Genomic DNA, 27378 nt, shown 5'->3' on the forward strand with positions numbered 1-27378 from the left:
ATATTAGGAAGCCAAAACCAGGAGTGGGTCCAAAACACTAAAGAGGTGCAAATCTTTCCATTATAGGTTTTCTCTGTTTATGTTCCACGCCTGGTTTTGGCTTCAAAATACTGACCAGAATACTGCCGTGTGCATGGGGCCTTAGTGTAAGGCTGGGTTCACATTGTGCATTTTTGTTGCGCCTCATTTTGAGATGCCCAAAAAAAAGCATCCTGAAAACGCATGCGGTTTTACAAAGCATTTCACCTGTTGGGGTCCTATTACATGACCGGATGTGGGCCGTGTAAGGAGCGCCGATCAACGGGACAGCTCATTGATCGGCGCTCGTTTGCTCCTTTCACAAGGGACAATGATTCCTTATGTATAGGGACGAGCGATCATTAATCCGATCACTCGTCCCCATACATTTCCATCCTGTCGGCAGCGCATCTCCTTGATTATACACAAATATGTGGCGCCGACGACGATGATTTTTAATGCTGCATAAGAGAGCCGTTCAGCCGATGACGAGCGTTTGGGTATTCCTCGGCTGATTGTTGCCCTTATTACACAGGGCAATGATCGGGAACCAGCGTTCGTATCACCGCTCGTTTGCCAGATCATTGGCCGGTGTAATGAGGGCCTTTAGTCTATGACCATTAAATTAAAAACCAGATTACAGCTGAAACGCGTGTGTTTTTAAGATGCATTTTTTTGTTTTACAGCGTTTCAAAACGCACAATTACGGCTTCGTTCACATCTGCGTCAGGGCTCCGTATGGACGTTACGTCTGAGCTTTCTGTCAGAATGAAGCCCTCACTGAAACAAATGGAAACCGTAGGTTTCTATCATCATTGGTTTCACTGGTGATGGATCCGGTGCCAATGGTTTCTGTTTGTCTCCGTTGTGTAAGGGTTCCTTAGTTTTGACGGAATCAATACTGTAGTCGACTGCGCTATTCATTCCGTCAAAATGGAGACCATTGGCACTGGAAACCTATGGTTACCGTTTGTTTCAGTCAGGGCTCCGTTCTGATGGAAAGTTCAGTCGCAACGGAGGCCTGACGCAGATGTAACGGAGCCTAAAACTGGGCCTAGAAGCCCTTTTTTTCGAAACATGTGCACACAGGATTTTGGTGAGGCCGAAACACTGGCTGAAGCTGCCTCCAAAATCAGCCTGTTTTCCGGGCTGATTTTAAAACGCAACCTATTTTGGACGCTGCTTTTTGCGCACAAGGCATTCGTTGCTGTTTTTTCAGCTTCCTATTGCTTTCAATGACATGGGAATTTGTGGCCAAGATACGGCAGCTGGCTTTTTTGTTTTTCAGCGTCTCTGAATTCGTTTTGAGGCTTTGTGAACTATGGAGCGGATTCCCATTGAAAGCAATTTGATCCGAAAAAGGCTTTTGTAACGCTGATTCCGATGCTGAAAAAGGGTAAAAATCAGCGTGCAAAAGACGCCATGAGAACCTGGTCTAATTGTCTTGTTGGGCTTTGTACTTAATTTGCTCAATACCCTTAAAGGGGTTGTCCGGGATTTAATGACTGTGTGTTAATGCTTGTAATCTATAAATGTAAATACATGTGTAATATACTTAGGTTTTCCAAAGTGGCCCCGTTTCCAGATCCTGACGTGGGGAACATGACGGGTGACGTCACTCTCTGCTCTGGTTCTGCCGCTTTGTTGATCTTGAATTCTTTGCCGGGTATACGACACGCCGCTTGTCACGTGATGTATATCGGCTTGTTCTGTTGTAACGCGCATGCGCGGCCCCTGCTGTTATCTCGAGATCGGGACCGCGAGAACAGCAGTGACAGCGCATGCGCGTTACCGGCTGTGAAGTAGAACAAGTCGATATACGCTACGTGACAAGTGACGCGTCGTATACCCGGCAGAGAATTCAAGATCAACAAATCGGCAGAGCCAGTGCAGAGAGTGACGTCGCCAGTCGTGTACCCCGCGGCAGGATCTGGAAACGGGGCCACTTTGGAAAATGTAAGTATATTACAGATGTATTTACATTTATAAATTACAAGCATTGACACAAAGTCATTAAATCTCGGACACCCCCTTTAAGGCGCGGTTCACACATCGCAGTCAAGATGCAGCAAAGAAAACAAAAATATTTTGACCACAATTTCTCATTTCATTTCTACATCCTTTCCCATTTTGAACCCCCCAAGAAAATAAATTACAAAAGGTGAACATGGGGACACTTCTATACGGTTTTATTATCAGTCAGACCAATAGTTCAGGGACATTCATACATGGCAAAATTGCTTTACATGAAATATTTTTTTTTAGATATGAAAGGCAGGGCAGTACATTTATAAAAGAAACATCAACAGTTCCAAAAATGGAAATCACTAAATATAAGTCTACTAAGAAAAAAAATAAAAGTGGTGGGATCGGGCGGTCAGACGTCGCTTCAGTCTGGTTCGGTCGAGGCTCGGTTTTTTCGCCCTGTGAAATGTAAAGCAAATAATATTATGATATAATATACAGATGTAAGAGAGAGATCTGCGGCTTATGAGAACCAAACAACTTATCCAAATATTACGGCTGGGTTCACACAGTGCAGTTTTGCTGCAGATTTTGCCAGTATTTTTCAAGTAAAAACCTGGAACGGAACCTAAACAGAAGAAATATATAAAGGAAGGCCTTATAGGTCTGCTCTCCGGCATACAATTCTGGTTTTGAGACCCCCAACGATTGCTGAAACGAAGCGACAGAAGCGCTCGGGTGAATGCCCATAGACTTTCTACTAAGCCCGTACACCGTTTGCTTGGCTTTCCGAAAAAAGCGTAAAGATTTTGTGCTTGGTGCAGACAATTCCAATTCAGATGAATAGCCAAATAATGTGAGGAAAGCCTCGGCTCCACAGCAGAATATTGTACAGGCAGAGAAGTCCAATATGTTCACCTGACGGGCTTGTGCACAATACTGTGGGTAGATATAGGTGTATATATATATATATAGCCGAGCCTGTAATACGGATCTGTGAGCCGGCACCTCCATGCAGGATCGATTTCAGTGGTCAAGTAAAATTTATAGAAACATTTATTTAAAAAACAATGCGTTTCAACACTGGACCGGCGCCTTCATCAGGTGTAAATGGGAGAACCATAGAGAGGTTTATATCGCTGGAGTAACAAGAAAAATGCGAGAAGTCTATAACGTCATGTGACGCTCCTCTGACAGATAAAACCGTAAGGGCTTGTCCACACAACGGAATTGATGCAGCAATTCAGTTGAAAAACGCACCATTTACTTTGATTTTACGGCAGAAAATGGTGCGGATTTTGCTGCGTTTTTCACGGTGCTGGGAAATGAAGAAATCTCTGAAAAACGCAGCATTTCCGTCCACATTCCTCAGCAGGGATTGACGTGCTGCGGTCCGAAAAATACGCACCGCAGGTCAATTTCTGCTCGGAAAATGTACGCAGCGTGGATGAGATTTGTTAAATGTCACGCACTTTCCTGCTACCGTATTCTGCTGCGTTTTCTAGTTCCGAATTTCGGACTGAAAAAACTCGGCAATTCCGCAGCGTGTGGACGAGCCCGAATACAAACATTTGGAGCACTGGGGAATAGCAAGTAGCTGAAAGCCACGAGCGCATGATAAAATACAGCGGGGATTAAACCCCTTCCGGCAGTTGTTCATCGTGAGCACTAACGTATCGCATTTCAATATAGTTACATAACGATGATGGCGCCGACACAGAAGCTATATCTGCGCCATCAGCAGCGGTTGCCAGCTGGACTAAACAGCCGACATCGCAGACATTTAACGCCTTAGATGCCACAGTCAATGCGACCACGCCAACTAAGGAGTTTAACAGAGGGAATTATGGGGCTTCCTCTGTTTTCCCATCAGACCCTCAAGACGCGATCGTGGGACGCCGATGGTTGTTAAGGCTCGGCCTAATAGATACCGGTAACTGTAAAACTGACTGGCGAGAATAAGAATGCTCTGCTATACGAAGTCCCAATACATCATGTAAGTGATCATAACATCGTATTGTCAATTTATCCTGCGTTTCCGACTGCGAGCTGAATCTGACTAGTTGATAAAAAAAACGCACCAAAATCCGAACGAAAAAAGATGCTTGGTCTTATAGACCCAAAATAAGCTGGTTCTAAAGGGGTTAATAACGCTTAATAAACAATAAGACATGTAGGGAAAGACTTGTATTTCCGGACATACGTGTTTTTGTTTTTATTTAGTTGCCTAGCAACCGTCTCGGGAGCGGCGTCTGTGTGAGTAGAGACGTGATCGCTGGGAATGGAGTGATGGTCACCGGCCAGATTCATCCACAAACCGGCCACCGCCTCAGTCCACGTTGGCTATAGCGCGTCCGCCCCGTCCCTCCGGCAGCGTCTTTATGCTATTAATGTGTCGTCCTCTCAGACCTTCTGGGTTAAATCGCACACAATCGTTTTATTCCTCTACTCGCACAGACGCCGCGCCCCAGACTGTTGCTAGGCAACTAAATAAACACGTCCGGAAATACAAGTCTTTACTACATTTCTTTATCTTTAGCATTATTAACCCCTACTGTACTTCATGATGTGCTCGTAGCGCTATATGTGTGCGTCCAGCTATTCGCTTATCCCCAGTGCTACAAATGTTTCTACGAGGCTGAATTCACACCCAGCGTTTTTCGTGGCTTCTGTGCTGCGTTTTTTCATGTGTTTTTTAGTGCGGTCAGATGTTACATCAAAGTCTATAGTAAAATATCAAATGCGAAATGCGCTGCTCACAACGGTGTCTTGGTTTGTGGCAGTTTTGGGATCAGTTTAAAAAAAACGGAGGAGGGTGCTCAGGGGTGTTAAATAATAATAGCCACTCCCACTAGCCTTGGGGGGAGTGGTCTGTGGGGCATGGATACAAATGTGTAGTGCAAAAAATAAATAAATACGGTGTGTAATACACAAGTGATAATAATGTATACGGAATATAGGGGGCAGTAGTGCATACGGGTCAAAACTATGAGTTATACATAGGGAGTGAGTGCAGCGTGTAAGACTGAGCACTCTCCTTCAGCAGCATTTTTGACCCGTCTGCGTCCTGCTGGGCTTACACCTGCCCAATTTGTGACTATGGCCTATTTGGGGTTTTTAATCTTATTCTATGTCCCACTTTTTTCTGTGGTGTAGCTTGAAGTTTGGAACGAGAAGTTCCAGTTAGGGACTCGCAAGGCACTGGGGACCCATGACGTGGGTTGCGAGCTTTGTGTATTTTGGCCAAAATAACAACTAATACCCCATGTTTCATGGATATTTTTACTTTATATACTTTTTTCAGGACGCAGCCGGGTCTTATGATGCTGGGAGGGCATGGTGTGCTGGTGTTTGGCATCGCATGCAGGGCAGCCCGCTCTGATAGCATGGGCGTTATTAATAGGCTGCTATTCGGCAGTATATGCTGTGCCTCACTTCTCGCACACTATCCCTCCATGTCTTACACGCTGCACTCACTCCCTATGTATAACTCATAGTTTTGACCCCTATGCACTACTGCCCCCTATATTCCGTATTCATTATTATCACTTGTGTATTACACACTGTATTTATTTATTTATTTTTTGCACTACACATTTATATCCATGCCCCACAGACCACTCCCCCCAAGGCTAGTGGGAGTGGCTATTATTATTTAACACCCCTGAGCACTCTCCTTCAGCAGCATTTTTGGCCCGTCTGCGTCCTGCTGGGCTTACACCTGCCCACTTTATGAGTGTGGCCTTTTTTATGTTTTTAATCTTATTCTATGTCCCACTTTTTTCTGTGGTGTACCCTTTAAAAGTTCCGCCTTCCCAGAAGAGTGGAGATCATTATAACTCCCATGGGTGTGGAATGAGATGTCCAACAAGCTCATAGAGGTGTTATGGTCGGGTAATTTTGGCCTTATAGTATATCTACCTCAAAGTCTGGGATTAAGTAGCCACACGTCCTACTCACCTGAAATACAAGCATATAGAAGACCAACCAGTAGAACAGTAGACACAACAGCAGCAGCAAAGGAAATCATCCTATGGTAGGATCTGTTCTTTAATTCTGTATCTGGGAGATAACACAGATATAAGTGGAACCCAAGAAAGGAACTGCATATAACAAAGTAGAAACATATACCAAAGTCTACTGTATAGTACTTTACGTTGGCTGCCATGATTATCTTAAAGTCGGCTAATGATAAACATATTAAGAACAAACAGTTTTGAATAATTTTTTATGGAAATAGTCGAAACGGAACTGTTGTTTAATTTCCCCTCCCCATCAATTTAAAATACAAGTCTAGAAAATACATTTTGTAATATATCTTATTAAAGAAAAATGCCTCTTTCTCCACTTATCTAACTAATTATCAGTCTCACTGAGGGATGAGGTTACAGCTGCTGCCTATGGATGTCTATGGAGAGAGGAGGGGGAGGAGACACAGACATTCGATGCAATGAAAATATTCCTCCTCCTGCTGCTGCTACTATGTCACCCAAGTGCTAGATTCACAGATCCTCTAAGGCTGCAACATCAGGCCCTGGCAATGGTCTGCGGAGCAGTGCATACAAGGTCCCAACGTCAGGCAGCGTTGCATATAACGCCCTGGCACTGACCAGGATCAGAACCTTGTATGCGCCACTGTTTGATATGGCATCCTGAGGGGATCTGGGGCCCCCTGCGGTCAAGAGAAGAGGAGCAGTGAGTAAATTATTATTATTTTATGTCTGAATGGGGGTATGGGGCCCTTCTCCATCTTGTTATGTCTCTGCTCTCACTTCTCCTGATTTATGTCCCCATCCTCTACTAAGCATTATACTTTCTTACCCCAGACCTTGACTATCGGTTTTATCAGTGTACAACATTATGTATAATGTCCTCCATGCTTCATCTCTGTGCTGTGTATGGGAGATATCATTGCAGCTAGCCCCGCCGCTTCTGGAGCGCAGCCGGTAAAAAACTGAAATGACATACGCTCCGTATGCAGAGGGGGAAAACTGTTATATAATGGTCATATATAGGTTATGTTCACACAGGGAGAATACACTGTGAAGGTACACAGCATATCCGCCCTGGGCACCGCAGAGAATTCAGTCTGATAAACCGCACCAAATTGTGTTGCCGTTTTTCGGTCAGAATATCCGCTGCGAAAAACTGCACGTATAAAAAAAAAACGCATACTTACCCTCTGACGTCCTGCAGACCGGCCTCCTGGGATGATGTTTTATCCCATGTGACCGCTGCAGCCACTCAATTTCCCTGTCGCCTTCACCATCCTGAGAATAGTACATAGAGTTTTACAGCAATGACTATCGGCTCTATCAGAAGTGCAGGGGCCCCCCTTTTTGTTGCTACTGGTTTGGTTATGCCATTGACAGCCGTTTTATTACATATTATTTTACAATGTGCACCTAGCTTACGATTTATATGGTTCATACGCCATTTCTCTTTAAGCAACATCTCCAGACTGCTGTGATCCAGTACACAAGTGTATAGGTCTTCTTCTCCAGGTTGTACTTCCACAGTTAAGAAAGTTTGATAGGTGCCATCAGGATTAGGCAGGGTCATTTCCTTCTCAACAGAGGAAGCCTTGTCGCTACCATTCTTCATCCACTTCACATCTATAGTTTGTGGATAAAATCCATACGCATGACATCGAAGCTTTGTGAGTCCGTTTGATTGGAGCCTCTCGACCTTAACTATTGGTTGGGCTGAAAAATGGCAATAATAATAATATCCATTAGTAATATCACAGGTCAATGACGACACAGAGAAAACAACTTCACTAAAGGTAGTAGCACACCTACAGTTAAAGGGGTTCTCCGGGACCTAAACATTAATGGCCCATCCTTAGGAATGGCCATCAATATGTGATCAGTAGGGGTTCGACCACCAGGACCACATTGTTTATACAGACTCAGTGGGTTATTCATATGGGCGGCAGTTCCTGGCATTGAAGCTAAGTCCCATTGATTGTGCTGATCAGTGGGTGTCCCAGAGGCACTGAGTATAGGCCAATGTTGAAGTCCCGGAGAACCCCTTTAAAATGGATTGCTTTTTTGACTAATTTAATCCTTCCCCTGTCAAGACATACAGTATCTCATACTTTCTTATCTGATATTTATTTTCGAGAAACAGCTCTAGCCTGGGCTAGATTACGGCTAAAGCCGTGATCTTGGTATTTTTTTAAAGCCAAGAATATAGCTATCTAGCCTGACCTAGAGCGGGTGGAATCTTGAGCTGTATAGACTTCCACTTCTGCCTGTGTGAAGGAGTAGAGGGGGCCACCGCGGGTTATTCTGGCAGCGTGCAGGGACGGAAGGATCTGTGATCCTCCTCCTATCCCTGTATGGCTGTAGATGGCCGCTGGGACATGAATAACATGAACTTTTGTTCATATTATCACCCCACTTATCAATCAGTAATCGTCTTTGCTCTCTCACATATAGGGGGGACTTTTTTTGAGAAAAAGAGTTAGAAGAGGGGCTGTTTTTTGACTTCACAATCTGAACATTTACCAGCGTCTGGATCGTGGCATCAAGTATGTTACACCAAGTATTTGCACCACACACACACACACACACACACACACACAAATTTGAATACATTTTACATTGTCCCTATCCTGACCATACCCGATCTTTAGCCTAAAATCCTCGGACCGCTTTTCTAGCGATCCCTATTATACTTATTCATAGCGATAATGATCATCACTAGAGAAGACTGTCTAACAATTTTCTGCCAGTCAAAAATTACATTTTCATCCACTGACTGTTGCCATAAATGATTGTTTCCAACAAGTTCTAAAAAAAAACAAAAAAACCCTTTATTAGTGAACATGTTAGATTAGGTTTCGGGATTTGTGATTAGCGTTAGAGTTCATGGAGTCCTACAAGTTATCCCTATCAGCGAGTCCCAACGCGTTACCCCGTAAACATAGACTGTTCGTTAGGGAACGCTGACTGTAGCGGACGCCATAAACATCGGCACGTGGGTGCAGTAAGTGGCTTCATAAGGAGCCTGGCTGTCAAGCCCTTTTGGGCATCCTTGTACCGTCTAACTTTTTAAGCTATATCTTGCCATTCATGTTGGTTACAATTGTTATCTATTTATGTTTGTGTCAATTCCCTCTGGGTCCCCCGATGAACCGCCTATGTTTACAGCAAAACGCGTTGGGACTTAGTGATAGGAATAATTTTCAGGGATCAACAGCGAAAGGTTCTAGTATGGGGGTTATCCCTTCAGGGTAGGTGCTCGGCTTGTCCTGTTAGGGTATACAGGGCATCTTTGGTAGAGACAGAGGTTAATCCCAGGCCATTTCACATTACTTGTTTTTTTCCCTGTATATGGCCTGGCCGGTTTTGCTATATCTGGACCATATTGTATGTTGGTTCTATGTATTTACTTTTTGTCTAGATTTATTCAATTGCGTTTAAGAAACGGTACGGTTCAGAGATACACATTAACAGTTCCGAAATATTTTATATGTAAAAATACAGTGATCATTTTGTATATGTCATAACAGTAAAAATTGTCCGGGCTACCAGAGGTGCTAAATGTCCATAAACCCCATGAAAGCGAAAGGGTTAAACAGCCAGTCTTAGAGCTCGTGTTACAGTGCTCCAGTACAGACCGCCACAGCTTAGAATACAGCGGCCGAGGGAACACCGCAAAATTCTTATCAGGAATCACACAATTCTTTTTTGTCACCCATGGAAAACAACTCTCAAAATGCCAGCATGTGGACCAGTCAGTGGTTGGCCCTGGGGGTAACTAGAACGTGCTGGGCCTCATAACTAACTTTTAACTGGGGCCCCTCCCCTGGGCATTTACAAGTTCCATGTGAAAGTTAGGGCGAGTGCACACTTGCAGGCCGAATCGCAGTAAAAAAAAACCACAACTTCTGCAAAAACAGCTGGCATGATCAGAACGTACAGGGACAATGCTACCACACACATGATCAGCCACGTAAGAAGATTGCAGGATGATGACATGGAAGACATTAAACCCCAGATCCTTAAAATTATTTACCAAACCCCTAAATTAGACCCCAAATTACTTCAGCCCCTAAATTCAGACCCCTAAATCAGGCCCAAAAATGAATCCGACCCCAGACCTCCTTACTCCCCGCTTCTCTTGTCTTCAGGGTCACCCGGCGTCAGGTAGTTGTACGCGTCGCAGTACACCATGTGCTAATGCTTCGTAGCGTCTTAGGAGCTACGTAGGAACTTGAGAACTCCGCAGCACACAACATCAGGGAGCTGTGTGACGGGTGCCCTAACGGACCTGAAGTTTCAGGGGTTCCTGTGGGCCCACCTACTAAGGGCCTCGATCGCAACTAGAGATGCCAATGGGTTGGCCCTAGCTTTTGGAAGATCATGATGTTTTGACTTTGCTCCTAACTTGTCTTTGACCATTTCCTTTGTTTTGATAACTCATTGCTCACTTTTACAGAATACAGAAGTTGAGCCGCAGCCGTTCTCCCATACTCTTCCTGGTGGTCGCTAAGTTCCCGAAGTTACCGCACACATTAGTAGTTGACTGATGGCTGTGGTTAAGTGGGGACATCCATGTGAACTCCTACTACGAGTCCTGTAAAGGGATTGTTCTAGATACAAAATAGAATAGCGAGCTACAACCACGTGACAAGGCAACGACGTATAAAGATCTTCTTGTTATCATGTGTGGACATATCAGTATTATGTCATCAGTGTATAAAGATAAAGGTGATGTCATTAAACAATAAAATTCTTAAGTTGATATTATTTGACTTGTAATCTATAACTCATTAAACACAGTAGATAGGCCATTTCCTTTAGCAGACAAGAATACCCTTACTTTTCCGACTATCTTCACCCCCTCCCGCCCTGCGACAGGTTACGTGAATCGCCATAGAAATAAGTCGTAGTAATGACGTGGGCACAGGAGCTGTGCCCGCATCATCACTTGCGGGTGCCGGGTGTATTAGCTGATACCCCGCTTCAAAAGGCCAGGATCAGAGAACTGCTTTATAACATAGAAAAATTGAAAATTCGTATGGCCACATGCATAACTACCTGTGCTATAAAAATAAAACACTATGTAGCCCGCACGGTGAACGGGGTTGAAAAATATAACGCATCCCGCAGCAAATAAACCCTTATACGACTACGTCAACGGAAAAATAAAACAGTTATGGTTTTGGGAATTTAGAGATTTTTTTTTAAATCACTGCACCCTTAAGGCCTAAGCTACTGTAGGACGAGTCCTTAAATGGGTTAAAGGCCTAAAATTAGAATCAGATCTACCAGATCGTGGGCAAATTACCACAAACTGATACAGTTTTGAGATTACAATTTTACAGGTAAAATGCGTTAAAACCTTGTGATCCGCCTGTATAAGCCGCAGGTCCTAAAACCGCATGGAAAATCATGGTAAATGGGTTTCGCTTACAGAGGACATTACAGGAAACGGCCTTATTAAAACCTCAGATGTGGCGTTTGGTTTGTTCTTTGTTGTTGAAGTGTGTGGTAGATCCAGAGCCTGTAGTTGTAGATGCCCGGAACTGAATTTAAAAAGATCGAAAAGTCTTACTTTTGTGTATGTTACTGTATTTGTTGAAAATGACCAATAAAAAGTATTTGATTTAGAAAAAAATAAATAAATAAGATCGAAAACCCATGGGACATCAATCATTCCACTGTCCAGAAGATCGTCTACAAGTTAGGAAGATTTCAAACAACTGCCAACTTGCCCGGATGTTCTAGAAAGTGCAGTCAAAAAGCAGAAAGCAAGGTGCTGAAAAGGTCTTTAACCCCTTCCCGGCGCAGCAATTTTTTAAATTTTTTTGTTTTTTCCCCCCACCCTTGAAAAGCCATAACTTTAATATTTTTCTGTCGATATAGTCACGAGGGCTTGTTTTTTGCAGGACGAATTGTCATTTTTCATGGCACCATTTATTGGACCACATTATATACTGGGATATTGGGGAGAAATTCTTTGTAGGTTGTAATGGAGGAAAAAAGCAGCGATTCCTCCATTGTTTTTTGGGTTTTGTTTTTATGACCTTCGCCATGCAGTAAAAACAGCCTCTTAACTTTATTCGGTTGATCAATACGATTACGGTGATACCAAATTAATCTGGTTTTTTTATTATTATTTTTACAAGGAAAATATAAATTGTTAAAAAATAAAAAATGTTGATGTCGTCGTGTTCTGCGGGCCAAAACCTTTTTTTCTGCCAATTGAGCGAGTGAGGGCTTGTTTTTTTTTGCAGGGCGAGCTGTGGTTTATATTGGTACCATTTTGGGGTACATGAGACTTTTCGATCACTTTCTAGTGGGAGACCAGGTGACCAAAAAACAGCGATTCTGGAATCTCCAGCGTTTACCGTGTGGGTTAAATAACTTTATATTGTAATTGTTTTCAGACGAGGCGATACCAGTTCTGTTTATTTTATTTCTTTTTTTACATTGCTTTGGGGTGTGGGGGGGGGGGGGGATAGGAAAAGGTGTTTTTTTTTAACTTTGCATTTTTTTGTATATTAAAAAAACTTGAACGGTTTTTATTTTTCACTAGTCCTCCTAGGGGATCTGAACCAGCGATTGTTGGATCGCTTGCACAATATATTGCAATACTAATACATAATATATGTGTATGTAAGAACCTCCTCAGGACTAGTAGAGGTGGTTCCTGCCATGATGGGCCATACCAAGTATGGGAGCCAAGGTTGCACTTTTAGGCTGGATTCAGACGAGCGTGTGCGTTTTGCGCACGCAAAAGCAAAAACCGCGGCGTTTTGCATGCGCAAAAGGCACTTGACAGCTTCTGTTCATATGGAAGTGCGGCTGCGTGCTTTTCGCGCAGCCGCCATCTTTATGACACTCCGTTTGGATGTTTGTAAACAGAAAAGCACGTGGTGCTTTTCTGTTTACATTCATTCTTTTACTGTTATTGCGCGAATAACGCGCGTCCCACGGAAGTGCTTCCGTGGGGCATGTGTGATTTTCACGCACCCATTGACTTCAATGGGTGCGTGATGCGCGAAAAACGCCAAAATATAGAACATGTCATGCGTTTTACGCAGCGGACTAACGCTGCGCAAAAAACACGGACTGTCTGCACTGCCACATAGACTTGTATTGGTCCGCGCGAGCCGCGTGAAAACCACGCGGGCTTCACGGACGCAAATCACGCTCGTCTGAATCCAGCCTTAGGGTCAGTTCACACAAAGAATTTGACACGATAACCGCCTCTGAATCTGCACCAAAAAACATCCGAAATCATCCCCCATTGATTTTAATGGCAGGCAGAGGTGTTTTTTCCAAGGCGGCTTCGGGCTTTCTTGCTGCGGTTTCCACCTTTGACCTCCCATTGAAATCAATGCAGAAAATACCTGCGGCGCTCGTTCCTGAGTGTTCCCCCCCTGCATTAGACTAAATGACTGCAGCCAAAATACTCAGATAAAAATGTTAGAAACGATAGCAGTCCAATCTTATTTTTTTCTGCCTACAAAAAAAACTGTGTGAACAGGGACCTAATAAATGTATCTTTTTTTTGCTTTTCTACAGAAAAAAATGTCATATCCGTGCAGATTTCGCTTACCATGTTATTATATATTAATGAAACGTAAATGTTACCTCTACCTTGAAATGTGTCATTTCTATGAGACAGGTATTTCTCTATCCATTGAATGCAGGCCTCATCCTTGTAGAAGAATTGTCTTTTGACGCTGCCCCGTCTCCTGTTCCACTTTTCGGTTAGGGGTCTGGCTTCGTCTGCGCTTGGTGCAAACTTCCTCTGTATGTTATCGAGATAGATGAAATCTTTCCCATTAGCTCCAAATTCTTCATACCCCCCTGTAGCGCCGTCCTCGAAAATATCACATCCAAACCGGACTTGGTATGTCTGCCCGCTGGTTTTACCTATAAAAAAAAAATAGGGCATTACTCGTAATACACAAGACAAGCCGTTTACCGAATCCCAGTGTAGGGCGGAGCACCGGTCCCCGTCCTCCAGCTGTATACAGTAGAGCGAATGTAGGACGGCTTTATAAACTACGTCACTATCGTACATACCGGCGGCTGCCATCACTAAGAACTTGTAGTATATTAGTAAGAAAACCCAAAAATGGGATAAAACCTTCCACAGTTTAGTTTATTTTTCATGTGCTGGACCTTTATAGGATTTTTTTTCTGCACATTTGATCCTTTGGTCCTTTTATAAGCAGTGAGACCCCATCTAAACCCACCCATACAATACGACAGCGGTCTGTGAGTTCATTCCCTGTAGCTTTGACAGCAGTTTCTAATGATCGCTTTATGGGTATGTTCAAATGGCTCATTTTCAGTCCTTTTTGGGCTGTAAACGCCCCAAAAACATCTGAAAATACGGAGGCTGAACGACTCCATACATCTGCCGATTGATTTCAATAGGGAAAACGGCGTTTCGTTCCGACGGGGTATTCTTTTACGACGCCGTTTGTAAAAACGCCCCATAAAAAGAAGTGCATGTCACTTCTTGAGCCGTTTTTCATTGTCTCAATAGAAAAACAGCTCCAAAAATGTCCGTAAAAACCACTTGATGCTTTAAAAACGGTCGAAAATCAGGGGCTGTTTTCCCTTGAAAACAGCTCCGTATTTTATGTCCGTTTTTAGTTTGCCGTGTGAACATAGCCTATATCTGCAACTAAAAATGGTGCAGTCACATGCGGCAGATTTTGTTTCAAAAATTTCCCGCGTAGAAAATCAGTTCCATTTATCTGTGCGAGACTTGTAAAAATCCCGGCCCCGCTGCAGGAACAATCACATCCAGACGAACAAAACTGATTTTCAGTCACAGAAATTTCTGCATCAAAATTTGCACCGTCTGGCTGCACCGCACGGCCGGGTTCCCACGCATGGAAGCGCTGCAGATTTTTCACAACAGAATTCTGTGCAGAAATTCCGCAGCATTTACAGTAGCAGCAAAGTGGGTGAGATTTGAATAAATGTCAACTACAGTCCGGAAAAAAAAACCACTGAGAAAACGTTCACAAATTGGCCTGCGGTGCGTTTATTTAATCCCCAGCGTCAATTTATGCTGCGGATCATTGCACTTTTTTTGTAATTTTTTTTCCCCATTGAATTCAATGTAGAGGCAAAGGCTGCAACAAATAGCAAATGTTTCGATATTTGCAGCATAAAATATGTGATTCCATCGCAATCTGAAAAAAACAAAAACCTTTTTTGTATAAATTTAATTTAAAAAGTCTCTACTTAAACCCCCCCCCCCCCCCCCCCCCCCAATTATTGGCATAGCGAAGGTTCCATGCAGCCCGGCCTCCTGTGATGATGTTTCATCCAATGTGACTGCTTAAGCCAATCATAGGCTGTAATGGTCACATGGGATGAAACGTCATCCCAGGAGGCCGGGCTGCAGGGACAACAGAAGGGCGCGTCGCTATGACAACACCAGTGAAGGTAAGTATTGTTTTTTTATTTATTTTACGCTCTGTTTTTCGCAGCGGTTCCGGCTGAACATCTGCACCACAATTTGGTGCGCTTTTTCGGCTGGAATTCTTTGCGGGTTCTGGGTCAGATACTCTGGGTACTTTTTTTAACCTGTGGGTATATACCCTAAAGCTACTTTGTAAGCAACGTTCTTACTCCTCAGTGGGTTTAGATGTCATAGGGATCAATTATCTCTGACAACTTTAAGGCCAGGATCACACGCTTCGTTTTGGTGCGCTTTTGGGCTCAGTATTTTTAGCCAGACGTGGACACAAAAGAAAGAAGATGCATCAGTCTTTTCTTTATTCTTTTCTTTTGGATTCACTTCTGGCTTTGGTTAAAAAAAAACGGATCAAAAAACAGCATCAAAACTGCGTGTGTGATCTCAGCCTAAAAGAGCTGAACAGCAATTCACCGACAATTCTTACAATGAATGTTCCCGGTCTTTACTGAAGATTATATACTGTATTACGAGAGAGTTATTCGAGTTTTATTTACTTTGCGTGTTGTTCAGGAGTCGCACGGTGGTCAGGTGCCTGAGTTCATAGTGTTTTGCTATCTCGGTCAGTTCTCTCCAGTGCTCCGGCTCCACGTTCTTCATCCATTCAGGGAGCGGTCGCACAACGGGGTCATCGATGGTGTACCTCAAAATCTGTTCTCCATCCAGAGAACCCACAACTTGATGGAAAGGGTTCCCTTGATCCTCTGAAGACCAGATGGTCGTGAAATAGTATGCCAGGCTGTGTCGTTCTGTAAGGGGAAGAAACAGGACAAATCGCTGTGAATAATCCTATAAATAGGGGCCCAGCGCAATCATCTCTTCTCATGGTTTATACATCGGCTGATATGTCAGACACTGAACATTGTGGTCACGGAGATGAATGCCGCTCTATAATCAGTGGTTTACTGTAGGTTATGTCTATGGTTTTATTATTTTGGTACGTCTGAGCCTGATATATATATATATATATCACTTATTTCCACGTCATAGCTTGGTAGCGGAAGTATGGAGCGGGCTCATGGGCTGAGCTCACTCCATACAACGCGGGTGTCAGCTGTATGTTGCCGCTGACACTTCACTGTAACAAGCAGGATCGCGCCCAAGAATGATCCCACTAGTTTAATACCTTAGATGCCGCAGTCAATATTGACAGCGGCATCTAAAGCGTTAGTAAGAGGGCAATGTCCCCGGACATCCCATCGCCCCCTTCCGCGATCAGTTAAATAAAGCTTGTTGTTTTTTTATGTACCAAAAAGAAATAAAAATATATTAAAAGTTCAATAAGCCCCCTTTTCCCATTTTCCCTATAAGGCATTGAAAAACAAAAACGAAACAAAAACACAATTGGTATCGTCGCGTCCGTAAAAGTATAAACTATTACAATATAACATTATTCAACACGCGTGGTGAAAACCATAACGAGAAAAAAAATAAAAAATGCCAGAATTGCTGGCAAGAAAATGGACTAAAAAGTGATCAAGAACTTTCATGTACCCCAAAATGATGCCTTTAAAAATGACAAAAAAATATGCTCTCGTACCGCTCAATCGTCGAAAAAATTAAAAAAATACTTTTTATACAGTTCGTTTTTTCCTTGTAACAGCAGTAAAATATTGTATTAAAAAAATATATAAATTTGGCATCGCTGTAACTGCATTGTCGTTTTAATTGCAAGGTGAACGCCGTAAAAACGAAGTGCAAAAAAACAAGGCGCCTCTAAGGCTGGATTCACACACATCTGGTTTCTTTTGTGCATTTTTCGTGGCATTTTTAATGGTGTATTCTCATGCAGTTTTTAGTTCGGTCAGATGTTACATTAAAGTCTATAGTGAATTCTGGCCGTTGTGGGATAACCCTATGTTTCCACAGGGGAGTCAGAATAAATTGTTTTCGCAGTGGAAAGATGAAGGGATCAAGGTCCTGGGCCAACTCATGAATGTTGAGGAGGGGAGATGGCTTACGTGGCAGGAGGTCTCTAGCAAATACAATTTGAGGGAAAATCAATATTTGCAATATGCTCAAATAACAGGGTTATGTAAAAACAAAGTCCGCAATATTGATGGAGTGGAGATACGGGGAGCATTTGATGGGATGGTGCCGCAGGGTGGTGCGGGGAGAAGTCTTGCAAGTTTATATGGTAAACTTCGGAATGCTCATCTTGATTCCTTTAGTACTTCCTGCTTTAGAACGTGGGAGTTGGAGCTGGAGGATCCAGACATCTCCAGCAAGATACGAGATGGATGGGAGAGGGTGAGGAAGGTTATGGTGAATGAACAGTGGCGTGAGATGCACTTCAGGCTAATGCACAGAGCGACATACGCCTTTAATTTATCCTACAGGGACGCTCCAGCACACTATCTGCGTAATTGTCCAAAATGCGACTTACATAAAGCCAATTTACTTCATGGGATGTGGTTGTGCCCACAAATTCGCACGTTTTGGGATCGGGCTTTACAATTTATTAAAGATACCTGGGGGGAGGAGGTGCACGCAAGCCCACAGGCAGTATTGTTTCACTATATTCCTCTGGATCCAGGGGGGGAGGGACCACCTCTAGTGGCCCGGAAAGGAGTGCATATGGCTTTATTGGCTATCAAAAAGTGCATCTTGCGTCACTGGTTACAGGCATCGGTCCCGGAAATTGCGGAGGTCGTGATTACTCTCAAGACTTTATTGGGGTATGATAAGACGGACCTAGAAAAACACAAAGAAAGGTCTACAGAACAATTTTTTAAAACTTGGCGTAAATTCATAGAGCAACATTATCCCACAGCAGAGATAGGGATGTTCATGCGCACATTTCGACACACATCATGGTATAGTTCACAGAGTATCCAGGGCACGCTAGGCATGCTGGTGGCCAGTTAAGAAAATGTTCACCGAGATGGGGGAGAGTTGGGGGGAGGGAAGGGAATTGTTGGTTGTGTTTTGTTTTACTGCATACCTTGCAACTTAATGATGACAAGTAAAATGAAAAATAATTTTGAAGCTGGAACACATTGTTATTTGGTGTATATATTAGTGTATGTGTGATACACATTGCATACTTGTAACTGTTCTGGTTTTGAATAAAAAATATATTTGAAAAGTCTATAGTGAAATATCAAATGCGTATTCCACCAACCCGGCCACGCTATCTAGAGATTTCCATTCCAATATTAAGAACTACATTGAGGATTCGGGCCTTCCCTCCCTATCGGAGGAGGTCCTTACTGCTTTGGAAGCTCCGATTACTATGCAAGAATTAGCCTACGCTCTCAAGAACTCATCCTCTGGCAAGGCCCCTGGACCTGATGGATTTACGCTTCCATACTACAAAAAGTTCCTCGACATCCTGAGCCCACATTTTCTATCTTACTTGAATTCCTTTTCCTCCTCCGATCCCGTCCCGCCTGATGCGCTTAAGGCCCACATTGCTGTGATTCCTAAGCCAGGGAAAGACCCTTCCCAGTGCGTGAGTTATATGCAAATTTCTCTTCTTAATGCGGACATCAAATTATTTGCAAAGATTCTGGTGGTACGTATGGCCCCGCTGCTGGGGGATGTCATACATGCTGATCAGGCAGGTTTCATGTTGGGTAGAGAGGCCCGTGACAACACCACAAAGGCGATTAATCTAATCCATAAGGCTAAGTTGTCCCATACACCACTCATGCTTTTGTCCACGGACACTGAAAAAGCTTTTGACAGAGTCAATTGGACGTATATGGAGGAAACTCTTCTCCAACTTGGTCTTGGACCTCAAATGATGGGGTGGATAATATCCTTATACTCCTGCCCCTCTGCCAGGGTCCGTGTGAACGGAGTCCTCTCGGACGAATTCACCATCCACAACGGGACCCGTCAGGGCTGTCCCCCCTGATTTTCATCCTGACACTGGAACCATTTCTTCGCCCTGTCCGAGCAAACTCTGATATTAAGGGTTTGGAGGTGGGATCTAGGGACGACAAGGTTGCAGCGTACGCGGATGACTTACTGTTTTTCTTGTCCAATCCGACCATCTCCCTCCCAAATCTTAGGCAGGAGTTTCAACGTTTTTCTATCTTATCTAACTTCAAAATTAACTTTTCCAAATCGGAAGCCATGAATGTCTCCCTTCCCTCCCCCCTACTACTCACATTGGAACAATTCTTTAGCTTTAAATGGAATTCGATGGCCCTCAAGTACCTTGGAGTGCGCATCCCGTCGAATCTGAAGGAACTCTTCAATCTGAACTTCCCATCGTTTCTTGCAGACATCAAAGCGGATTGTGCTAGGTGGTCGGGGGTACATTCACTTGGATGTGTCGCTGTACTATCTTTAAAATGAACATTCTTCTTCGATTACTCTATTTATTCCAAGCTCTTCCTATAGCAGTCCCAATGTCGTTCTTCAAAGCAATCAACTCCCTTCAAATCTCCTTTGTCTGGAATAGTAAATCTCTCAGACTTAAACGGGTGCTCCTGTGTCGGGCTAGGGAAGGGGGGGGGATTGGCACTTCCTGACATCCGTTGGTACTATATAGCATCTCATCTGTCGCGCGTTGTTGATTGTGTAGGCACGCCCCTTTCAAGCCATAAGTGGGTCTTGAGCAAAGCTTCTCCGCGGTCCCCCTCACGTAGCCATCTCAAACCCCTTCGTCAACACCCCACTATTGGCCCTACGCTGAGGTGTTGTGCCCTTCATATGGTAAGATCAACTCTACTTCCTCTATGCTCCCCCATGTTTCCAATCCTGGGAAATCCCTCTTTTTCTTCTGGGTTGATAGATCCAGTTTTCCGTTCCTAGTTCACATCGGGTATGTTTCGGGCAGCTCAATTCCTGAAGGACTCTAATGGCTCTCCCTCTCTGAGCTGGCACGGATACCTGACCTTCAACCTTTGGGTCATTGGAGAATATTACAACTTTGCCATTTTTGTTCATCATTATCACCCCCTGCCTTATACCAAACTCCAAGATCTCCATTGGAGGATATGTGTGTTGGCACAGATCTAGCAGTCACACGCTGTCCACGATCTACTCCCTTCTTCTGAACCCGCCAGACCTACCCCCCCTGACTACGTTGCTAAATGGGAATTGGACCTGGGTATTTCCTTTACTGCCAGTCAATGCACTCGCATCCTCACTTTGGCCCATAGATCATCGATTAGCTCGCGCTACCAGGAAGCTAGTTTCAAATTACTCTCTCGTTGGTATAGGACACCGGTTCGTTTTCACCGTATTTTCCCGACAGTGTCCCCCCTTTGTTGGAGGTGTGGATTGGATAATGGTACCCTTCTGTAATGAATGGGGTAGGGAGACGGACATGTGAGCCCTAATCTACCCGCAACCTAGTCCCTGCCTACTTGCACGGCCCGTCCTAGGCGGCGGCATACAACTGGGCGACAGTCCCTACGCTCAATATGTGCAAGACAGACAACAAAAGACAAGGGAACACAGAAGCAAAGGCGAAGAGGGACAGTTGCCCACGGCAACACCGTGAGCAACAGGCAGTGGTGAACGAGCCGAGTCAAACCAGGAGAGTACGTGGTAGCAAAATCAGAGCAGGAGAATAGTAGTCAGTCAAGCCAGGGTCAATATGAAGCAGAAGTCAATGGTAAATAGCAGGATTAGCAGAGCCAGGAAACAAGACAATCACAGGCAAAGGACAAGCAGCAAATGAAGGTATAAATGGACCAAGGGCGGGAGCTAGAACCGTCTGGCCAGGCTGTGATAGGTTCTCCCACTCCTCAATCTACCAGCCTGAGTGGTAACAGATCGAGTCACTCTAGCAGACCTAGGAACAGATGCAGGCTGATTAACCACGGGCGTCGACACAGAAGCTGTGTCTGGCAAATCCTTTACACCTTCTCCACACCTTTTGGTCATGTCCACTACTCACGGAGTTCTGGGACGGGGTTAAGAGGGTGATTTGCGAGGTAACAGATACCGGCCTTGGATGCGGCCTTCTTTCTCCTTCATCACTGCGACATTCCAGCAAATTTATACTAACGCTCCTTGGTTCACTTTTTAGTGATGGCCGCTCAACACTACATTCCATTGAGATGGAAGAGTTCCTCTCCTCCAATTTTGTCCCTCTGGATTTCTAGGGTTAATGGCCTCATGCATATGGAGGATCTGACCTCTTGCGTTCATGACTCTCATGCTAAGTTCTGCCTAACGTGGTCTCCTTGGATTGTTTTCCAGGACTCTGATTTCTACAAAGACATTCTTCGAGAGATGGACCCGGTTCAGTAGTCCGTAGAGGGTTCTCTCTAGATATTGAGGAATTTCCGCGGTGGGAAGTGCTGTCTTTCCCCCTCCCGGCCTTATACTTTTTCTCTTCATTTCCTGCTCTACTTCCTCTGTGTCTTACATCTTGTGGTTATCATGGTTCTGAACAACATTGTCCTATCCATTTATATGTTTATAATGCATTGTTCAGTGGAAATCCGTCAGCATTTCTGTCTCTGTTTTTCAACTTCCCCTATGTATAAGCTGTATTCTTATTGTTTGGAAAATGTGGCTGTTGGTCACGAAAATAAAGAATTAAAAAAATATATATATCAAATGTGCTACACGATACTGCGTTTTTGTTTGTGGCTTTTTTAGGCAATTTTGTGGTCAGTGGCGTTTTTTTCCAAACGCAGCGCGCTTTGGCTTTTTTTCAGGTGTTTTTCCCGTAGTCTTCACAATAGGACTTCAAAAACGCCATAAAAAAAGGATAGGAAAAAAGTACACGATAATACCAGATTAAAAACGCCACAAAAAAACCTGCATCAAAACGCCGTGTGTGAATCCAGCCTAAGTCCAAATACTCTCAATGGTTTCCCGATAAAACTTTTGTAAAACCTCAACACCACTTTTTCTTTATTTTAAAAAAACCTCTTAAAAATAAATATTTTCTTCTCTTAAAAAAGGCATAAAATCCAGAATCCTGTTTTTATTAGATGCTCAAAAGAGCGGTAAACGCTTTCCTCCGGGACCTTGCTAATCGATTTAGGGACTACTATTCCTTACTTTATAATCTATGTGGAGACCGTTTTTCTCCTCAGGTGATGGCAGGACATTCAGTCGTTTCTGCAAACTCAACATCTTCCTAATTTAATAGATGAGCAACCGGCCGCGTCCCTCAACTCTCCTACAGATATAGACGTTTCTTAGGATAGGGCCACACAGAGCGGCCCTGACACGGTCAAAACGCGGCCAACATCTGCGCCGGCACCATGTAGGAGCGGCTGACAAATACCTCGTTAAGAGGTATTCCGGTGACATGCGCACTCCCGCTCCATTCATTCTCTATGGGAGCGCCGGAGATAGCCGAGTGCAGTGTTCGGCTTTTTCCGGCGCTGCCATAGAGAATGAATAGGAGGTAAGTGCGGCCATAATGGGTGTATAATTCATGGCCGCACGATTTTGCAGATAAAGGGACAATTTACCCCCGTTAACATGCAGCCACTAACAGGCTGTTTGACAGCCGCACCGAACATGGTGCCGGTGCGGTTGTTAGCCGCGTTGCGACCGTGTCAGGGCCGCTCCGTGTGGCCTTACCCTAAAACCATGAAATGTCTATTTTAGCACATATTTGAATTACTTCTCTGCCAGGCCGACCACAAAGCTATGGCACCTGTTAAATTCCCAAACTAAAACCAATCGGCCTTCATAGTAACTCTCCCCAAACCTGGAAAAAGCCCCTCAAAACTTTCAACCTATTTCACTTCTAAATGCAGACCTAAAAACGTATGCAAAGCTGTTATAGATTAGATTGTCCCCACTTGTGCCTTGTTGGGTCAAAGTCGGATTTTCCATGGATTGACAAACCCCAGAAAACACCAGACGGGTGCTGAATATACGAATAAACATTACGTTGCTTCTCACTAGATACCTGGGATCCCGCTTTCACTGGACGCCTAAAAGGCATTGGACCTCATTAACTGCTCGTATGCCTTTTAGGCTTTAGGGAAAATGGACTTCTCAGGAAATATTTGAAATGCCCTCCTTGCACCGGGGTGTTCGTCATCACCCTTAATTTTTATCTCGTCAATAGAGCCACTTGCTGAAGCCTTAAACGTTAACTAAACTTTCCAAAAACATTGACATGTCGAAAGTTTTGATCGGTGGGAGCCCAAGCACTGAGACCCCCAATGATTGCTAAAACGAAGCGGCAGAAGCACTCGAGTGAACGCTGTGTTGCTTAGTTTCTGCTCAGCTTTTCTCTGGAAAGCCTAGCAGGTGGTGTACGGGCCCTATAGATGTTCTATGAGCCCATACACCGCTCGCTCAATTCTCCCAGGAAAGCCGAGCAGAAACTAAGCATCACCCGAGTGCTGCCACCGCTTCTTTTTAACGATTGGTGGGGGTCTCAGTGCTCGGACCCCTACCGATCAAAACTTTCGACATGTCACTATGACATGTCAAAAGTTTTTGGAAAATTTTAGTTACCCTTTAAAGGAAGATACCTCTGTGAAGGGAATCACTATTGGAGATCACACGATCTCACTAGATGCAGACGACGGACCCTGAGAGCTCCTTAGTAAGCGCTCGTGACCTTATTAAACAAAAAATGTATACGCTGTTGGGTGTTCACTGTAGAATATACAGTAGGGTTGCAATATATGTGATCGCTTATGTTATATCTAATTGTCTACATCTCGGGCACCGGCTGATTTCACTAAAGACTTTCATTACAGGGCCCGTCACTAAAGTGCAGAGAAGGGCGACATCCCTGGTATTTGTGAAATATAGACTAATCACTATAGACGATGCCTCACAAAACCTAATAAAGAGCAACAAGCTGGACAGGATTTGGCAAAAATTCCTAAATAAAAAACCTCCGTAACACAGACATTTACATAATAAAAGTACAGTCGTATATAGAGGCGGCGGCGGCGGAATCCCGGCTCACTTGCCAGATATTACTGGCGCAATGGTGCACCTATTGGACACTGTATGCGGACGGGGGACTGAAGTGACAAATGTGCAAATCCTTGTAGATGCTTGCAGCCGCCTTGTACAATCTTTCAAATACTTTGCAGCTCTCGCGTTTGGCTACGGGTTATTACAGTGATCGGCTGATGCAATAAGAATGTTGGTTACCTCAGAAAGGGCTGGGGCGTATACAGACCGGGAGTGAACTGTGTATATGAGAAGATAACGCATGGAATGTAAGAGCCGTTTTAAGCAGACGTTTCGTTTGCCCCGTTTCACCGAGGCCGCGGTTCGTCTCCTTGTTGCGGTACGCTTTAGGCTAGAGCTTCGCAACAAATTTTTATTGCACGGCGGCGACATCACAAATCAGAAGAAAGCTGCAACCGCCATAAAAAAAGTTAATCCAAGATCAAAAGAAAGCTGCAACTTGCAAGCGGTGCCCCCTTTTTCAAGACACTTTGAATGTGGCAGCGGTGGGGGGGGAGGGTGCGGGGGGGGGGGGGTTTGATAAATTTGCCATTCAACCTAAATTCTATTAGTTTCAATGCAATTGCACTAGAAAAAGAAAAACATATTCTAGAGCTACTTAAGAAACGGGGCAAAAACATGACATGGGTGACGGTCTACTCGCCGTTTTTACCGTGATTTGCGGTTTGCATCGATTTAGAAAAAATTGCAACACTCTCAATATCACCCCAACGTGTGAACAGACCCTAGAACCTGGCAAAAAAATGTGCGTATGGGCCAAACTTCTCCTCTTTATTGTATCCAATCCTTGTTTTGTCTAAATAAAATGCTGGACCAAAAAATGTAACACGAGACCGACTGTGGTTGCATTTTTTGGTCCGTTTTTTTTTTTGTTTAGCTGAAGAAAAATTCCACAAAAATGCCGCCTCTAGAGTAAGCTGCGTGTTTTCACATCATACATAAAAGCATCGGGAGGAATTATCGATAATGTCGTAGGATTTACGATCTGGAGCAAATGGCGCATAATAAATTTGGAGCAACTCACTAGACATTAGTCCGATTTTTCTTCCTTATATCGCGTCATGACTGGCAAACATATACACCAATATTTGCACAATAAAATGTCACGTCTGTAATAAGTTTGGCGCATCTTACGACTCCCGTTATTATAGACACTTTATTAACACTATGGAGTTCGTCTTCCGTCGTCGCATTCCAGGAGCCATAACTTTTTATTTTTCCCACTGACCGTTGTCTAAGGCCGGGTTCCCACACAGCACAAACCCTACAGAATTTCTACAACAGAATTGTAGAACTATCTATCTTTTTTCTTTTTGAATAATTTATAGGGCAGGAAATTTCAAGAAATATTGCAATATACGTCATTAATCTATTCAGCCTCTCATTGTAAAACTCCTCCTCTTCACTACTGGCCATTGCTAGGGTTAATCTGTATTCAGCGCTGTACACACTGATCTTCTCTCCCTGCCAGTGAGGCAATTCATCCGCAGTTGTGCCTCCCCCATCCTTAAGGCGTCTGGCGAGGATATATGATATAACTTTTTAATTTAGCCCCCCCCCTCCCCCCCCCCGTAGGGGACTTGACCGTGCGATCATTAGATTGCTCATGTATTGCCTTTATCTGTGCTCTACTATTACGCCTGTACGTCGGCTATCTCTAGGGTTAGGAGGAATTGCTACTGTAGGACAGATAAGTAATGTTGTTATCATAATTCTAATATCAATATCAGTAGCCATATAGATCGTACGTGAACCGTAAAACCGAATTCTAGTAAAGACTTACCCGCTAGAACCGATGAGAAAAGCAGAAAGATCTGGAATATCAGTATAGGATACATTGTATCTCCAGTCTTCGCACTTGTTTCTTCGATGTCTCTTCCCAGCATGGTCCTGTTGAATGTCACGCCACCTACACACCACTACACGCCCACTACACGCCCACTACACACCACTACACGCCCACTACACGCCACCTACATCTGGCCAATGCACAATCAGCAGGAGGAGACTTTAATTTTAAGCTTGTGCAGATGTAAGATGAACTTTCTTGCACAATTACTTCCTGGAAATCTTCACAGAAGAAAACTTTCCCTGCGGCTGTCGGTCTGTGTTGAACAAGTTAAACAGCAGCTAAACTGCACTTAACAAGTCCCTCAGGCAAAACAAACAAAACAGGAGTGGATCCGATAGAATAGAAATTCAATAGTGACTGTGGCTGGGAAAAAAAAGCATCAAAAACTGCGCTGTTTGAATAAGGCTTAAACGGCATATGTGCAAACTCACTAAGGCACCACAACTGTAGCAAAATACACCGTGGTTTTAGGCCTCCTTCACACACACAAATGTTCTGCACCAAAAACCGCTTCTAAAGACACTCGTTTTTTTCAAATTGTAACACTATTTTTAAGGCATTTTTAGTGCCATTTTTTATTTGGTGTCATTTTGTAAATGCTTTTTTTTGTTCTGGTCTTTTTTTTTAATTCTGCAACATTTACGCTATGTGGGAACCCAGCTTTTGGACATTGGGTAAACGCTGCGGAATTTCCATGACAGAATTCTATGCGGAAAGTTACAGTAACAGCAAAGTGGATGAGATTTAGAAAATCTCATGTTCACGCTGCAGGAAAAAAACGCAGTGAAAACGTTAATAAATTGACCTGCGATGCTGAATTTAAATCCATATGATTTTCAGTCTCAGAAATTTCTGCAACAAAATCTTCTGCGTGTGACTGGACCCCTAGGCCGGGTTCCCACGTAGCGTAAACGCTGCATTTACAGTAGCAGCAAAGTAGATAAGATTCGGAAAATCTCATGCCCACGCTGCGGAAATAAAACGCAGCGTAAATGTTACTGTGCGGAATTTAATTTCGCAGCATGTCAATTTATGCTGCATTTTTATTGATCTTCCGTTGCGGGTTTTCCCTATTGAATTCAATGGGGATGCAAAACCTGCAACAGAAATCCCAGTGTTGTGACTTTTGCAACGTATTCGAAGCAATTACACCGCAAAAATCACAACTAGGGAAAATGTCAAAAATCCTACTTACCCAGAATGCC

The 27378-nt window shown here is 43.8% G+C and overlaps 1 protein-coding gene across 1 annotated transcript; it reads right to left on the minus strand.

Annotated features, from left to right (window-relative positions):
* Nucleotides 1-2190: 2190 nt before the first annotated feature.
* LOC142659913 (class I histocompatibility antigen, Non-RT1.A alpha-1 chain-like) lies at nucleotides 2191-26220 on the minus strand. The gene is made up of 6 exons (XM_075836476.1): nucleotides 26105-26220; nucleotides 15945-16196; nucleotides 13596-13880; nucleotides 7398-7688; nucleotides 5944-6045; nucleotides 2191-2442 (listed from the first exon to the last, which is right to left on the minus strand). The coding sequence occupies exons 1-6, from the start codon at nucleotides 26205-26207 to the stop codon at nucleotides 2408-2410; spliced, it is 1068 nt and encodes a 355-aa protein (XP_075692591.1). The 5' UTR covers nucleotides 26208-26220; the 3' UTR covers nucleotides 2191-2407.
* Nucleotides 26221-27378: the final 1158 nt, after the last annotated feature.

Source organism: Rhinoderma darwinii, chromosome 8 (assembly GCF_050947455.1).
Source record: "Rhinoderma darwinii isolate aRhiDar2 chromosome 8, aRhiDar2.hap1, whole genome shotgun sequence".
Lineage (NCBI taxonomy): Eukaryota > Metazoa > Chordata > Amphibia > Anura > Rhinodermatidae > Rhinoderma > Rhinoderma darwinii.

Coding starts and splice junctions, on each gene's coding strand:
- LOC142659913 (XM_075836476.1), bottom strand. CDS start 26,207: ATGCTGGGAAGAGACATCGAAGAAACAAGTGCGAAGACTGGAGATACA. Junction 16,197..26,104: donor TTTCTCATCGGTTCTAGCGG/GTAAGTCTTTAC, acceptor TTCCCCTTACAG/AACGACACAGCCTGGCATAC. Junction 13,881..15,944: donor ACTCCTGAACAACACGCAAA/GTAAATAAAACT, acceptor TTTTTTTTATAG/GTAAAACCAGCGGGCAGACA.